The sequence below is a fragment of the Nerophis lumbriciformis genome, linkage group LG05, assembly GCF_033978685.3.
Source record: "Nerophis lumbriciformis linkage group LG05, RoL_Nlum_v2.1, whole genome shotgun sequence".
Taxonomy (NCBI): Eukaryota; Metazoa; Chordata; class Actinopteri; order Syngnathiformes; family Syngnathidae; genus Nerophis; species Nerophis lumbriciformis.
In genome coordinates this window covers 16,432,686-16,451,055 of record NC_084552.2, presented here as the reverse complement: position 1 = coordinate 16,451,055, position 18,370 = coordinate 16,432,686, and the positions used below count along the sequence as shown (strand labels likewise).

The 18,370-nt window shown below is 40.3% G+C and overlaps 1 protein-coding gene across 3 annotated transcripts in view; it reads right to left on the bottom strand.

Moving 5' to 3' along the window:
* Positions 1-18,370, bottom strand: part of afap1 (actin filament associated protein 1) — a 243,923-nt gene that overhangs the window by 114,842 nt on the left and 110,711 nt on the right. For all 3 annotated transcript variants that reach the window (XM_061961210.2, XM_061961209.2, XM_061961211.2), the window contains exon 3: positions 15,320-15,402. In XM_061961210.2, the coding sequence (XP_061817194.1) occupies positions 15,320-15,402 (83 nt within the window). The remainder of the gene's footprint in view (positions 1-15,319; positions 15,403-18,370) is intronic.

Below are 18,370 nucleotides of genomic sequence, written 5' to 3'. Positions count from 1 at the left end.
GCAAATCTGCTGGGTCAAAAGTATACATACAGCAATGTTAATATTTGCTTACATGCCCCTTGGCAAGTTTCACTGCAATAAGGCGCTTTTGGTAGCCATCCACAAGCTTCTGGTTGAATTTTTGAACACTTCTCTTGACAAAATTGGTGCAGCTCAGCTAAATTTGTTGGTTTTCTGACATGGACTTGTTTCTTCAGCATTGTCCACATGTTTAAGTCAGGACTCTGGGAAGGCCATTCTAAAACCTTAATTCTAGCCTGATTTAGCCATTCCTTTACCACTTTTGACGTGTGTTTGGGGTCAATGTCCTGTTGGAACACCCAACTGCGCCCAAGACCCAACCTCCGGGGTGATGATTTTAGGTTGTCCTGAAGAATTTGAAGGTAATCCTCCTTTTTCATTGTCCCATTTACTCTCTGTAAAGCACCAAAACAGGCCCAGAGCATAATACTACCACCACCATGCTTGACGTTAGGATGATGTTCCTGGGATTAAAGGCCTCTCCTTTTCTCCTCCCAACATATTTCTTGGTATTGTGGCCAAAAAGCAACATTTTTGTTTCATCTGACCACAGAACTTTCCTCCAGAACATGGGTGTCAAACTCTGGCCCGCGGGCCAAATTTGGCCCGCCGTGTAATTTCACTTGGCCCTTGAGGCGATATCAAATTAACACTAGAGCTGGCCCGCCGATTATATTCAGCGGCGGTCCCACGGTTGCACCGCATTCACCGCTAATTCTCATACTTGCCAACCCTCCTGGGAGACTCTCAAATTTCAGTGCCCCTCCCAAATGCTGGCCCAGTCACATAATATGTGCGGCTTCAGCACGCACACACACGTGAATGCCATGCATACTTGGCCAACAGCGATACAGGTTACACTGACGGTGCCCGTATAAATAACTTTAACACTGTTAGAAATATACGCCACACTGTGAATCCACACCAAACAAGAATGACAAACACATTTCTGGAGAACATCCGCACCGTAACACAACATAAACCCAACAGAACAAATACCCAGAATCCCATTCAGCCCTAACTCTTCCGGGCTGCAATATACACCGTCGCTACCACCAAACCCCGCCCACCTCAACCGACGCACGGAGGGGGGTGGGGGGTTTGGTGGTAGCAGTGGTGTATATTGCTGCCCGGAAGAGTTAGGGCTGCATGGGGTTCTGGGTATTTGTTCTGTTGTGTTTATGTCGTGTTACGGTGCGGATGTTCTCCCGAAATGTGTTTGTCATTCTTGTTTGGTGTGGATTCACAGTGTGGCGCACATTTCTAACAGTGTTAAAGTTGTTTATACGGCCACCCTCAGTGTGACCTGTATCGCTGTTGGACAAGTATGCATGCATTCACGTGTGTGCGTGCTGAAGTCGCACATATTTTGTGATTGGTCCGGCACGTTGCTAGAATGGATGAAAAGCAGACGTGACGACAGCTCGTGGAGGACGATAAACGCAGTGCTTTTAAAGCACGCCCCCAAGACTGTGGTCCGGGTGGACTACGAGGTATAATGACTGATGAACAACTTTGTTCGATAATGAAGGTTGCCTCAGCTGAAAGCCTGAGCCCCGACATTAATGAACTAGCATCCAAGAAAAGATGGCAGGTATCTGGCTTGGGCACATCAGATTAGATCAGTGTGTTGCAAACTGAGCAGTTTAAAGTCCTGAATGGTTGGTTTATTCATTGTTTTTTTATTTTCAAATTCATTAGCCTGTGGAAAAAGTTAATGTTGATATTTACCTCAGAAGGCTACAAATAGAAAAGAGGCATTACATTTTTATTTAAATTGTATTTGATATGCCATTGATATTTTTTAATTATTATTATTATTATTTGAAACTCGATTTTGCATGTCACTATAAAGTTATATAAGCCTTGCTTGTTCAATATTTAATGCAAAACTTGTTTGGGTCCCTATTAAAAGGTTCAATTGTTCAACCTTGGCCCGCGGCTTTGTTCAGTTTTAAATTTTGGCCCACTCTGTATTTTTGTTTGACTCCCCTGCTCCAGAAGGTCTTATCTTTGTCCATGTGATGTTAGATGAAACACAAATTGCCAGAAGCTTGTGGATGGCTACCAAAAGCGCCTTATTGCAGTGAAACTTGCCAGGGGACATGTAAGCAAATATTAACATTGCTGTATGTATACTTTTGACCCATAATAAATTCATAAAAGAACCAAACTTCATGAATGTTTTTTGTGACCAACAAGTATGTGCTCCAATCACTCTATCACAAAAAAATAAGAGTTGGAGATATTATTGGAAACTCAAGACAGCCATGACATTACGTTCTTTACAAGTGTATGTAAACTTTTGACCATGACTGTACATATAGTCTGAAATAAAATAGGCAGAAGCTGAGGCTTATTACACCTATCCCAGTGTATTTACAAAACACAAATAGAAAAACAAAAAATTAATAAAAACTAACCATTAATCAAAAAATAAAATAAAATAAAATATGAAAAAGTTCCAACATGTTCATTTCACATCCTTAGCATCTCAACATATTTTTTTATAATTAATTTCTTCTAAATATTTTTAAATTGAATTGAAAGTTTTACAGCCTTAACTCTTGGTCCAAGAATCACAACAAAAGACACATAATGCTGCTTTGCACTCGTTTTAACTTATGTTTTTTTTTAAACATTTCTTTCATTCAGAAATTATAAACACAATCTCGTTTTTGAAACAATCCCTGAATATACACTGGTAACTTGCTATTTTATAAGTTATACATCAATTGTGCTGTCTTGCAGTTGACCAAATCCTTCTATTTTAGTGCTTTTATTATAGTGAAAAGCTCATTTGTATGTGCCCTGTAAGCCACTTTAGTCACCATGCGGATCACTCTTTTTTGAATGATACTAATCGGACTAAGATTAGTTTTATAAGCGTTTTCCCACACTTCAAGGCCACAGGTCATGTAAGGGAGAAACAGGGAACAGTATAAAATATATTGGTTTTCCTCATTAAAAAGTTCTTTGACATGAGATATTATTGCAAAAGATTTACCGTATTTTTCGGAGTATAAGTCGCACCGGAGTATAAGTCGCACCTGCCGAAAATGCATAATAAAGAAGGAAAAAAACATATAAATCGCACTGGAGCCCGGCCAAACTATGAAAAAAACTGCGACTTATTGTCCGAAAAATACGGTACATAGCTTTGATATAGTTTATACGGGGCTTCCAACTGAGTTTATTTTGTAAAAGTACTTCAAGAATTTGTTATTTAATTCACTCTTTCTATCTCAGTGTCATTTATAATTAATTCTCTACATACATCAATGGCACAATTTCCAAACATTATACATTTAGTTTTGTTTAAATTGAGAGTTATAAACTTATTTGTATCAAACTACTTCTTTAACAATAATAGTTATTTTTTTTACTGTATCTATCGATGTTTCTAGGTTGTTACCAGGACTAAGTATGTTGGTGTCATCAGCGCATAAAATCAAATGTATTGTTTTTGAAACTAAACAAAGATTGTTAATATACAAAACCCAAAACCAGTGAAGTTGGCACGTTGTGCAAATCGTAAATAATCGCCTTTCCTTTGAACAACACTCAGTAAACTAAGGAGACACATTCTTTAATCTTTACAGGTGGAATTCTTTCCCATTCTTGCTTGATGTACAGCTTAAGTTGTTCAACAGTCCGGGGGTCTCCGTTGTGGTATTTTAGGCTTCATAATGCGCCACAAATTTTCAATGGGAGACAGGTCTGGACTACAGGCAGGCCAGTCTAGTACCCGCACTCTTTTACTATGAAGCCACGTTGATGTAACACGTGGCTTGGCATTGTCTTGCTGAAATAAGCAGGGGCGTCCATGGTAACGTTGCTTGGATGGCAACATATGTTGCTCCAAAAGCTGTATGTACCTTTCAGCATTAATGGTGCCTTCACAGATGTGTAAGTTACCCATGTCTTGGGCACTAATACACCCCCATACCATCACAGATGCTGGCTTTTCAATTTTGCGCCTATAACAATCCGGATGGTTCTTTTCCTCTTTGGTCCGGAGGACACGACGTCCACAGTTTCCAAAAACAATTTGAAATGTGGACTCGTCAGACCACAGAACACTTTTCCACTTTGTATCAGTCCATCTTAGATGAGGTCAGGCCCAGCGAAGCCGACGGCGTTTCTGGGTGTTGTTGATAAACGGTTTTCGCCTTGCATAGGAGAGTTTTAACTTGCACTTACAGATGTAGCGACCAACTGTAGTTACTGACAGTGGGTTTCTGAAGTGTTCCTGAGCCCATGTGGTGATATCCTTTACACACTGATGTCGCTTGTTGATGCAGTACAGCCGGAGGGATCGAAAGGTCACGGGCTTAGCTGCTTACGTGCAGTGATTTCTCCAGATTCTCTGAACCCTTTGATGATATTACGGACCGTAAATGGTGAAATCCCTAAATTCCTTGCAATAGCTGGTTGAGAGAGGTTTTTCTTAAACTGGTCAACAATTTGCTCACGCATTTGTTGACAAAGTGGTGACCCTCGCCCCATCCTTGTTTGTGAATGACTGGGCATTTCATGGAATCTACTTTTATACCCAATCATGGCACCCACCTGTTCCCAATTTGCCTGTTCACCTGTGGGATGTTCCAAATAAGTGTTTGATGAGCATTCCTCAACTTTATCAGTATTTATTGCCACCTTTCCCAACTTCTTTGTCACGTGTTGCTGGCATCAAATTCTAAAGATAATGATTATTTGCAAAAAAAACATTTTTTTATGAGTTTGAACATCAAATATGTTGTCTTTGTAGCATATTCAACTGAATATGGGTTGAAAATTATTTGCAAATCATTGTATTCCATATATATTTACATCTAACACAATTTCCCAACTCATATGGAAACGGGGTTTGTACATTATAAACAAAGAGAGGTAGCTAACACCTCTCACATGCTTTGCCCTTCTCTAGGCACCCGCCCGCTTCTTCCCGGAAACCCGGAAACACCCATGCCAAGTTGCGTTACACGGTGTGCAAGTCTAAACAAATCATGGCGTTATGGCGACACGTTAAGCATCAACAACGCTGCCCTTCTTTCCTCAAACGCCATCGCTTTCCTGCGAGGTGAAGCAACAATCCAAATAAAGCCCTGGTGAACAGCCACAAACGCGGGAGTGCCCAAAGTACAGACAACTGTGCACCGAATGACCTTGTATCCAGCCACCTCTTCAAGACACGGCAAAATAACACATGCAATAACATTTATCTAGCCAAATACATGTGTCATATACTGTAAATACTGAAGGTGGGGGAAAAAAAATATTTTGAGCAATTTCCCTTGAGGATCATCAAAGTTTATCTAAGTCTAATAATCGATTTTTAGATGCATCGCAATGCGGACATGGACGATTATAAAATCAATTAGTAAACGTCACTAATCGATGTATTTATTGTACCGTATTTTTAGGACTATAAAGGCACACACAAAATCCTTTAATTTTCTGAAAAATCGACAGTGCGTCTTATGACGCTTTAAGTACGGAATAATTTTAGTTGTGCTTACCGACCTCAAAGCTATTTTATTTGGTACACGGTGTAATGATAAGTGTGACTAGTAGATGGTAGTCACACACAAGAGATACGTGTAGACTGCAATATGACTCAAGGAAACAACACCAAAATTGTATATGTTCCATTGAAAACATAGAACATTACACACGCCGCTCAAAAATCTATCAAAATGTTTTAGTAAGACTTTGGTAAGCTTTGAAGCCGCACCGCTTGATGGATTGTACTGTGCTTCAACATACGAGTATTATTATGGTGTGTGTATAAGGTAAGACATATTATCTGGCAATTGTTTTCGCAATATTATGCAAAAGCACCTTTTCTTACTTTATGGTACCTGCTGATGTGTATTTGGGATCTGCATAAGTCCTGAAAATTTGTGCGCGTCCGCCCTTCATCCGTGGCAACCCCGTAGTCGATAAGCTTTTTCTTCTTCTTTATCTTCTTGTTATGGGACATCCATCCTCCGCTGCTGCCATTTCTAATATAAAGTAGTGTAAAGTTCTTACTTATATCTGTCAGTAAACGTGCCATGACAGCGCTAAAACATACCGGTGTAGTGAGTTTACATTATTCACACAAGGAACTTTAGTTATTAGAGAGTTCCGGTCTGACAGTTTTTTACGTTGCTGTTGCACTAGTGAGCCACGGATGAGAAGATGCTGCTCCGCTATTGATTGAAGTAAAGTCTGAATGTCATTAAAACAGTCAGCTCCATCTTTTGACACTTATTCCACTCCCATCCTTGCACGCTGCACAGCTACAACAAAGATGACGGGGAGAAGACGCTGTCGAAGGTGAGCCACGTAAATAAGACCGCCCACAAAACGGCGCATCCTGAAGCGACTGTCAGAAAGCGGCTTGAAGATGATCTGTAAAACATCATCTATGCAACATTTTGACCAAAGAACCACCATTACATGTTATGTAGACCACAAGGAAATGTTTTAATAATAAATAATAAAAAATAATATGACTCCTTTAATGCGGCCTATAATCCCGGTGTGCCTTTTGTATGAAAACAGACCTGACTAGATCCGCTCATCCGCAGTGCGCCATATAATCCGGTGCGCCTTATGGTCCGGAAAATACGGTAAATAAAATAATGCAGACAATTCTAAAATTTGGCTGACTGCAGTGAGCCACCTCACAGAGAGGTCTGACCAGCTCTTTTATTTAAGGGCTCTTGTGTTCCAGTTTTGCACACATTTCCATTAATTTAATACAGGGGTGCTCATTACGTCGATCGCGAGCTACCGGTCGATCTCGGAGGGTGTGTCAGTCGATCACCAGCCAGGCATTAAAAAAATAGTCCTAAAAATGAGCGATTATAAATCTTCACTATGACGTCACTTTCGTCACTTGATTGACATTCACGGCACCCGAGGGTCTTCTGAGATGACGCTGGCTGCTGCCAGCTCATTAAAATTACCGACTGGAAGGCAAGAAACACTTTATTTCAACAGACTCTGGCGCCGTACCTGGCGTCAAAACTCCAAAGACCGACTGCACAGTTGCACAGTTGCGCTACCAAAATAAGTGTCTCAGAAAGCTGGCGTGCACAAGCTAGCAAGCTACGGAGTTTGCCGACAATGTATTTCTTGTAAAGTGTATACAAAGGAGTACGGAAGCTGGACAAATAAGATGCCAAAAACCAACCACTTTCATGTGGTATTGGACAGAAAGGAGGACTTTTTTTCTCCTCCATTCGAAAATGCGGACGTTATCAGCACCACTGTCCAATCAATGCAAGTCATCAGAATCAGGTAATAGACCAACTTATATTCTTGTCTTCATGAAAGAAAGGAATCTATATGTGTTAAACATGCTTGTATTATCATTAAACACTTTTAACTTATTAACAATATTAACTATATGTGTTAAACATGCTTGTATTATCTTTAAACACCTTTAACTTGTTAACAATATTAACTATATGTGTTAAACCTGCTTGTATTATCTTTAAACTGTCACGTCTGTGTAATCATGTTTTGTTTTAGTCATGTTTTGTTTTGTTTTTGTTTTTGTTTAGTTATTGGACTCTTTAGTTTCTGGCTTTTCACTCCCTTGTCTTGTTTCCATAGTTACCCATTAGTTTCACCTGTTCCACGTTTGGACTCATTGTGCACTCTTGTTTGTCACCATAGCAACCTATTAGTTCACCTGTCACGTCACGCACCTGTTTCACGTTTTGAGTCACGCACCTGTTTTCACTAATCATGTCACTAGTATTTAAGTTCATTGTTTTCAGTTTGTCGTTCTGGCGACATCCGGATTCATACCCCTGTCACACTCTGTTTACCTCTGCGTACTTCATGCCCTGTCCAAGTAAGTTTTTTCGATTCATGCCACAGTTAGCGACTTATGTTCATGTCATATGTTTTTTGCCCACGTGCAAGTATTGGTTTCATTTGTCAAGTTTGTACTTCCGCCTTGTGCGCACCTTTAGTTTGTTCTTTTTGTTATAGTAAAATATGTCTTCACCTTCACGCCATGTCTGGTGCAAATGTTCATTTGCACCACGGGAGAACAAACCACGCCATAGTCCAAGTCTTGACATAAACACCTTTAAGTTGTTAACAATATTAACTATATGTATTAAACATTCTTGTATTATCATTAAACACCTTTAATTTATAAACAATATTAACTATGTGTTAAACATGCTTGTATTATCATTAAACACCTTTAACTTGTTAACAATATTAACTATATGTGTTAAACATGCTTGCATTATCTTTAAACACCTTTAACTTGTTAACAATATTAACTATATGTATTAAACATACTTGTATTATCATTAAACACCTTTAATTTTTTAACAATATTAACTATATGTGTTAAACATGCTTGCATTATCATTAAACACCTTTAACTTGTTAACAAAAACATATATTTCATAAATAAGTAAATGTAAATTATATATATGAATGAGGTAGATCCCCACGACTTGATCAATTGAAAAGTAGCTCGCCTGCAGAAAAAGTGTGAGCACCCCTGATTTAATACATCTGGGAATTAATTGAACCGTTTGTTATTACAAATGTTTTTTTAGGTTGCAAGTGATAAACACTTTGTTGAGGGGGGCGTGGCCTGCGCCTGCAGCGAGGCGGGGTGTGCCAGGACCGGCCTCGGAGTCAGCGACAGGTGCGTAGATGGCCCATCTGGGCCTTTTTATCTCATTACCTGTCGCTCTGTATAAGCAGCAACCGGGAGGAGAGACGTTGTTGGAGCTCGTCGACCCGGGGCATTGGGTAGGCGTCAAAACGTGACACCTCATTTACCTTGCGGTAATCCACACAGAACCGCACAGACCCATCCTTCTTCCCTACCAGAACGATGGGGCTGCACCACGCAAAGTAGTTCGGGAGGAATTAAAATCCATGCTGGAGCTGGGGGTAATAGAAGAATCCCACAGTGCGTGGTGCAGCCTCATCGTTCTGGTAGGGAAGAAGGAGTGTGTTGTTGCCGGTGCTGTAGCCTGGCTAACAAGCGAGCTCGCTCGGTGACTGACTAACAACACCATGTCTATGGTTTGGGATTATTTTAAAGTGTCTCTGACGGATAAAAAACTGGCAATTTGCAATGACTGCAAAAAGTTGGTTATGCGAGGAGGAACTAAGACGTCTTCCTTTAATACGAGCAATTTGATCTCCCACCTCTTCAAGAATCATAAGGAGATACACGATGAATACAAGCGGAAGATGGATGAAAAGCAAACAGCGAAAAAAAGTAGTACCACACAGTTGTCGCTTAAAGACTCCGACGAGAAAAAACAAAAATACAACAATAACCACCCCAAGGCGAAAGCCCACGTTGTGGTCAGGGACAACGCACGCAGTATGGCAAAAAGCTACGGTGGAGTTTGGTGTGGATAGTCTGTCCTGCATGCGCACACGGAGGTGTCCTGTCTCAACGCAGCATTTCAGAAGCTCTGGCTGACTGCTAGGCCACTTCAAGCACTCACCACTAGCTTGCAGCACATTTGTGTTACTCATACAAATACGTTAAAGCAGGGCAGATTGAGCCCAGTTTATAATTTCCTGTTATACAGTATGCCAGGCAGTCTTGCACTAAAGGAGGACTATGTTATTGTTCACTTTATGACTCTAGTATACTCTGGACTGAAGCTTTGTGCGTTCATTGTTTTTTTAGCTGTTGTTTTGAGGCATGTTTAAAAAATAAAAAAAATAATGCACTTTGTGAAAGTCAAAGTATAGTATTTCCCATAGTTGTAGTGGGTATCAAGATTATCTCAGGGAGAGCATGTCCCAAATTCCAAACTGCTGTTTTGAGGCATGTTATAAAAAATAATGCACTTTGTGACTTCAATAATAAATATGGCAGTGCCATGTTGGCACTTTTTTCCATAACTTGAGTTTATTTATTTTGGAAAACCTTGTTACATTGTTTAATGCATCCAGCGGGGCATCACAACAGAATTAGGCATAATAATGTGTGAACTCCACGACTGTATATATCGGTATCGGTTGATATCGGAATAGGTAATTAAGAGTTGGACAATATGGGAATATCGGCAAAAAAGCCATCATCGGACATCTCTAGTTGTTGTGTTGGCATTTGTTGTGACCTTTCTCAGCCACCATAGGAATCGTCTCTGTATGGGAAAGTTGTTGTGTTATGGCTTTATGTTGTTGTGTTTGCATTTGTTGGGACATTTGCAATTGTTGTGACCCTTCTCGGGCCACTGTAGTAATAGACCGTGGTCTCCTGTCTCTAATGGCTCAGTCAGTATAATATTAGGAGAACATTGCTCTAATGCAGGGGTCGGCAACCCGCGGCTCTTTAGCGCCGCCCTAGTGCATACTTGCCAACCTTGAGACCTCCGATTTCGTGAGGTGGGGGGCGTGGTCGGGGGTGGGGCGGGGGGCGTGGTTGGGGGCGTGGTTAAGATATATATATATAAGAAATACTTGACTTTCAGTGAATTCTAGCTATATATATTTATTTTATTACATATACATATATATATATATATATATATATATATATATATATATATATATATATATATATATATATATATATATATATACACATATAAATAAATAATAGAAATACTTGAATTTCAGTGATCATTTATTTACACATATACACGCACATAACACTCATCTACTCATTGTTGAGTTAAGGGTTGAATTGTCCACCCTTGTTCTATTCTCTGTCACTATTTCAGAACACACACATTATACAAATATACATTATAAAATCAATAAGAAAGCGGGAGCTCTAATTTGGGAGTCTGAATTAGGATCAGAAGTTCCTATATAAACATTGCGCACTCACGTCGCCATTTTGTATTGATTACTGCAGCTGTGCACTGGATTCATTCACAAATACAAACTACAACTCACAAACACTTTAGAGTTAGGCTCCACCATCAGAATGTGTACTTAAACTTATAAAGATCACATGGATATTATTCAGTGAGTTGATTCACCAAAACTAACCTGTTATACAGGAGGAAAAAGCACACTGGACGTTTCAATTGTTCACAGAATGGTCGCGCTCATCAGAATGACAAGACATTCCGGTCTGCAGGTGATAGCATTCAATTGGGAAGAAACGCCCTACTGCCCCCTACTGACCAATGTGAATACTGATAAATGTGTAATGACAGCTCCAAAAACGAATTCAAACCACAAAATAAAATAAATAAATCAACACAAAAATGTGACACATTATGGGTGGGTCACATATGCATGTACAGTAGATGGCAGTATTGTCCTGTTTAAAAGTGTCACAACATTGCTGTTTACGGCAGACGAACTGCTTTAGGTAGACGAAAACTTGACTGCTGTTGTTGTGTGTTGTTACCGCGCTGGGAGGACGTTAATGAAACTGCCTAACAATAAACCCACATAAGAAACCAAAAACTCGCCCTCGATCATTAGCTGTTTATATTGTGAGAAAGCGGACGTGTGAACAGGCTGTCAACACGTCACTCAGGTCCGCATGGAGCTGGAGGGGGCGTGGCCTCCAGCTCCGCCTGAATTTCAGGAGATTTTCGGGAGAAAATTTGTCCCGGGAGGTTTTCGGGAGAGGCGCTGAATTTCGGGAGTCTCCCGGAAAATCCGGGAGGGTTGGCAAGTATGCCCTAGTGGCTCTCTGGAGCTTTTTCAAAAATGTATGAAAAATGGAAAAAGATGAGGGGGAAACATTTTTTTGTTTGTTTTAATATGGTTTCCGTAGGAGGACAAACATGACGCGAACCTCCCTAATTGTTATAAAGCACACTGTTTATATTAAACATGCCTCACTGATTCGAGTATTTGGCGAGCGCCGTTTTGTCCTACTGATTTTGGCGGTCCTTGAACTCACCGTAGTTTGTTTACATGTATAACTTTCTCCGACTTTCTTAGACGTGTTTTATGCCACTTCTTTTCCTGTCTCATTTTGTCCAACAACTTTTAAAATTGTGCATGAATGCACAAAGGTGAGTTTTGTTGATGTTATTGACTTGTGGGGAGTGCTAATCAGACATATTTGGTCACTGCATGACTGCAAGCTAATCGATGCTAACATGCTATTTAGGCTAGCTATATGTACATATTGCATCATTATGCCTCGTTTGTAGGTATATTTGAGATCATTTAGTTTCCTTTAAGTCCTCTTAATTCAATTTATATCTCATGACCCACTATCTGTATGTAATATGGCTTTTAATTTTTTGCGGCTCCAGACAGATTTGTTTTTGTATTTTGGGTCCAATATGGCTCTTTCAACATTTTGGGTTGCCGACCCCTGCTCTAATGTGATGAGGATCTAGTCTGAATATTAAGAGGAAAAGTTATAATATTGCTAGGGGAAAACGTTATAACTATTTCAAAATAATAGTACAACATCACAATAAGAAATGTTGAGAATAACATAACAATAACATGTTAATGTTTCAAGCATTAGGTTGTAACAGTCTTATTTGTATTGTAGCGCTTTCTTACATTTGGGACAAAGTGGCGGTAATCAAAAATAACTAGCAGGAGGACTTTTAGGGTGCTTGGTCATTTAAAACAAACTAGTCTTTACAAGGCACTGCACTTGCAAAGAGGACCCGAGCGTGGCCACCGCTGCTGCTCACTGCTCCGCTCACCTCCCAGTGGGTGTAACAAGGGGATGGGTCAAATGCAGAGGGTAATTTCACCACAACTAGTGTGTGTGTGTGACTATCAGTGGTACTTTAACGTTTAACTTTAGTCAGTAAATGAAGGAATGAAGTGGATAACACAGCCCAGATAGTACAGCGTTGACATATCATTGACCTACATACTAAAAATGATGTATGCTATGAAATTGTAGTGCTAGCGTTACACAACCTACCCATGTGTTGACTCGCCAAGCCGGCAGGCAGGAAGGGAGGGGAAGAGCATTGCTCTCCAACATCAACACACATGGAAATCATTTGTGTCTCATCAACAAACAAAAAAAAAAAGAAAAAAGATTGCTGCAACATTTTCCTCAAAGGTCCAGCGCGAACGGGAGCTTGTGACGTAACCCGGAAAACACTGACTGAAATGCAGTGGGGAGCGTTGGCTGCCAAACACATCTGGACTCTTCTGACCTGGAATTGTCTGACTGCATGTGTAGTGTTTCACTATATAAACGTGACAAACTATTAGAGCTGGGACAATAAAACGATATATATCCCAATAGACCTGTAATCAATATCAATTAAAAATGTGTTCGAAAAAACATTTGAGGTATGTACAAAGCAAACCCCGTTTCCATATGAGTTGGGAAATTGTGTTAGATGTAAATATAAACGGAATACAATGATTTGCAAATCCTTTTCAACCCATATTCAATTGAATGCACTACAAAGACAACACATTTGATGTTCAAACTCATAAACTTTTTTCTTTTTGCAAATAATTAACTTAGAATTTCATGGCTGTAACACGTGCCAAAGTAGTTGGAAAAGGGCATGTTCACCACTGTGTTACATGGCCTTTCCTTTTAACAACACTCAGTAAACGTTTGGGAACTGAGGAGACACTTGTTTTTAAGCTTCTCAGGTGGAATTCTTTCCCATTCTTGCTTGATGTACAGCTTAAGTTGTTCAACAGTCCGAATGGTCTCCGCTGTGGTATTTTAGGCTTCATAATGCGCCACACATTTTCAATGGGGGACAGGTCTGGACTACAGGCAGGCCAGTCTAGTACCCCCACTCTTTTACTATGAAGCCACGTTGATGTAACACGTGGCTTGGCATTGTCTTGCTGAAATAAGCAGGGGCGTCCATGGTAACGTTGCTTGGATGGCAACATATGTTGCTCCAAAAGCTGTATGTACCTTTCAGCATTAATGGTGCCTTCACAGATGTGTAAGCTACCCATGTCTTGGGCACTAATACACCCCCATACCATCACAGATGCTGGCTTTTCAACTTTGCGCCTATAACAATCCGGATGGTTCTTTTCCTCTTTGGTCCGGAGGACAATACTTCCACAGTTTCCAAAAACAATTTGAAATGTGGACTCGTCAGACCACAGAACACTTTTCCACTTTGTATCAGTCCATCTTAGATGAGCTCAGGCCCAGCAAAGCCTACGGCGTTTCTGGGTGTTGTTGATAAACGGTTTTCGCCTTGCATAGGAGAGTTTCAACTTGCACTTACAGATGTAGCGACCAACTGTAGTTACTGACAGTGGGTTTCTGAAGTGTTCCTGAGCCCATGTGGTGATATCCTTTACACACTGATGTTGCTTGTTGATGCAGTACAGCCTGAGGGATCGAAAGTCACGGGCTTAGCTGCTTACGTGCAGTGATTTCTCCAGATTCTCTGAACCCTTTGATGATATTACGGAACTGTAGATGGTGAAATCCCTAAATTCCTTGCAATAGCTGGTTGAGAAAGGTTTTTATTAAACTGTTCAACAATTTGCTCACGCATTTGTTGACAAAGTGGTGACCCTCGCCCCATCCTTGTTTGTGAAAGACTGAGCATTTCATGGAATCTACTTTTATACCCAATCATGGCACCCACCTGTTCCCAATTTGCCTGTTCACCTGTGGGATGTTCCAAATAAGTGTTCGATGAGCATTCCTCAACTTTATCAGTATTTATTGCCACCTTTCCCAACTTCTTTGTCACGTGTTGCTGGCATCAAATTCTAAAGTTAATGATTATTTGCAAAAAAAAAAAAAGTTCATCAGTTTGAACATCAAATACGTTGTCTTTGTAGAATATTCAACTGAATATGGGTTGAAAACGATTTGCAAATCATTGTATTCCGTTTATATTTACATCTAACACAATTTCCCAACTCATATGGAAACGGGGTTTGTATATATAGATATATGTACATATGTATGCATATATATATATATATATATATGGATATATGTATGCATATATATATATATATATATATATATATATATATATATATATATATATATATATATATATATATGTATGCATATATATGTGGATATATGTATGCATATATACGTGGATATATGTATGCATATATAGTGAAGAAAAGGAAAAATATTTTCGTTTCACACTGACAGATTGATTTACCTGTAAAATAAAGAATAAAAAGATTAAAAGTTTAAAAAATTTATTGCGTTTTGCGGCTGTATACTATTTTTCTTGTGTGGAAGATTGCTGGTCTAAACGTTAAAACGGCTAATCCCGTTAATATTTATGCCAACTGCCACCTTGCTTGATAGTACTAAACATAGCTACAGAAGTCATACAGTCATGTGTCATGAAGTAGTGTCATGGTCAGGTGGAAGTGGACTTACCAGCCAGGGTTGAGGGATTTCAGGCAGTGGCATTTGAGGTGGGGCTGGCAGTCCAGTGTGGATGTCTGGCTTACATAACAGCTCTGGGGAAAAGCATCTTACATTTGAATTCATTCCAATGGTACATTGCATATACAGTAATTGTACAGTAGATGGACTCGACCTATGATTTTATGGATCCTGCCACTTACCATCCTTTTCGGGCTATAGAGCTCACCGTTTTATAAGCCACACCCACCTACTTTTTGGACAGATTTTATTTTGTTTACATATTGGCCGCTGGTGTTCCCATTGAAACATGATGTATGAGTTCATTCAATTCAGTCACAGTCTTTGTCCTCCTCCTGTGTGCCGAGGTGTCAGGGGTGATAGGAATCTGGGTTGCTTCGTCCGTTTTTACCGTATTTTTCGGACTATAAGGCGCACTTAAAATCCTTTCATTTTCTCAAAAATGGACAGTGCGCCTCATAACCCGGTGCGCCTGATGTACGGAATAATTCTGGTCGTGCTTACCGACCTCGAAGCAATTTTATTTGGTACAAGGTGTAATGATAAGTGTGACCAGTAGATGGCAGTCACACAAGAGATACCTGTAGACTGCAATATGACGCCAGTAAACAACACCAAATCTTTAAATGTTCCATTGAAAATAAAGGACATTACACACGACATTCAAAAATCTGTCAAAAATGTTTTAGTATGACTTTGAAGCCGCATCGCTTTATGGATTGTCGGCCCATTACGGCCAGCGTAGTCAGAGATACAAGTATTACTATGGTGTGTGTATAAGGACCGCAAAATGGCACCCATGAGCAGACATATTATCTGGCTTTTTGTTTCGCAATATTATGCAAAACCAACTTTTCTTACCTTCTGGTACCTGCTGATGTGTATTTGAGATCTGCATAAGTCCTGAAAATGTGCGCAAGTCCGCCGCTGTAGTCCAGTGATTTTCAACCACTGTGCCGCGGCACACTAGTGTGCCGTGAGATACAGTCTGGTGTGCCGTGGGAGATTATGTAGTTCCACCTATTTGGGTTAAAAATATTTTTTGCAAACCAGTAATTATAATCCGCAAATAATGTGCCGTTGTTGAGTGTCGGTGCTGTCTAGAGCTCGGCAGAGTAACCGTGTTATTCTCCTCAATATCAGTAGGTGGAAGCTTGTAGCTAATTGCTTCGTAGATGTCGGGAACACGTCGTGTGAGACGACGATGGTTTGTTGTGATCACAATATGCAGACGACAGTGGGAGGCAGCATCGAGGTAAAAAAGGTATCTAATGCTTGAACCAAAAATAAACAAAAGGTGAGTGCCCCTAAGAAAAGGCATTAAAGCTTAGGGAAGGCTATGCAGAATGAAACTAAAACTGAACTGGCGACAAAGTAAACAAAAACAGAATGCTGGACGACAGCAAAGACTTACTGTGGAGGAGGGACGGCGTCCACAAAGTACATACGTACATGACATGACAATCAACAATGACCAGACAAAAAAAAGATAGCGACAACTTAAAGGGGAACATTATCACAATTTCAGAATTGTTAAAACCATTAAAAATCAGTTCCCAGTGGCTTATTATATTTTTTGAAGTTTTTTTCAAAATTTTACCCATCACGCAATATCCCTAAAAAAAAGCTTCAAAGTGCCTGATTTTAACCATCGTTATATACACCCGTCCATTTTCCTGTGACGTCACATAGTGAAGCCAACACAAACAAACATGGCGGAAAGAACAGCAAGCTATAGCGACATTAGCTCGGATTCAGACTTGGATTTCAGCGGCTTAAGCAATTCAACAGATTACGCATGTATTGAAACGGATGGTTGTAGTGTGGAGGCAGGTAGCGAAAACGAAATTGAAGAAGAAACTGAAGCTATTGAGCCATATCGGTTTGAACCGTATGCAAGTGAAACCGACGAAAACGACACGACAGCCATCGACACGGGAGAAAGCGAGGACGAATTCGGCGATCGCCTTCTAACCAACGATTGGTATGTGTTTGTTTGGCATTAAAGGAAACTAACAACTATGAACTAGGTTTACAGCATATGAAATACATTTGGCAACAACATGCACTTTGAGAGTGCAGACAGCCCAGTTTTCATCAATTAATATATTCTGTAGACATACCCTCATCCGCTCTCTTTTCCTGAAAGCTGATCTGTCCAGTTTTGGAGTTGATGTCAGCAGGCCAGGGAAGCTAGGGTCTATAGGGGGTTTAGCTCGCTCGTCTGCGGGAACAAACTGCCGCCATTGCTTGCCGTGCTACCGAGGTCCTTTGTCCCTGAATTGCTCACACACTCTGGCAGATTCAATGGGGGTCTGGCGGCAGATTTCTTTGACTTTATCGTTGGAAATGCATCTGCTTTGAGTGTCGCAGGATATCCACACATTCTTGCCATCTCTGTCGTAGCATAGCTTTCGTCGGTAAAGTGTGCGGAACAAACGTCCAATTTCTTGCCACTTTCGCATCTTTGGGCCACTGGTGCAACTTGAATCCGTCCCTGTTCGTGTTGTTACACCCTCCGACAACACACCGACGAGGCATGATATCTCCAAGGTACGGAAAACAGTCGAAAAAAACGGAAAATAACAGAGCTGATTTGACTCGGTGTTTGAGAAAATGGCGGATTGCCACGTTGTGACGTCATCGCTCCGAGAGCGAATAATAGAAAGGTGTTTAATTCGCCAAAATTCACCCATTTAGAGTTCGGAAATCGGTTACAAAAATATATGGTCTTTTTTCTGCAACATCAAGGTATATATTGACGCTTACATAGGTCTGGTGATAATGTTCCCCTTTAAATATTCTTGATTGCGAAAACAAAGCAGGTACGGGGAATAGCGTTTAAAGGAAGACATGAAATTGCAGCAGGAAAATACCAAAAAACAGGAAAAGCCACCAAAATAGGAGTGCAAAACAAGAACTAACACACTATGCACGGGAGCATAACCAAAAAACTCAATAAGTCACGGTGTGATGTGACAGGTCATGACTGTACACCTACTTTGAGACAAGAGCTATATTGATGCATGCTTGGTTATGGTT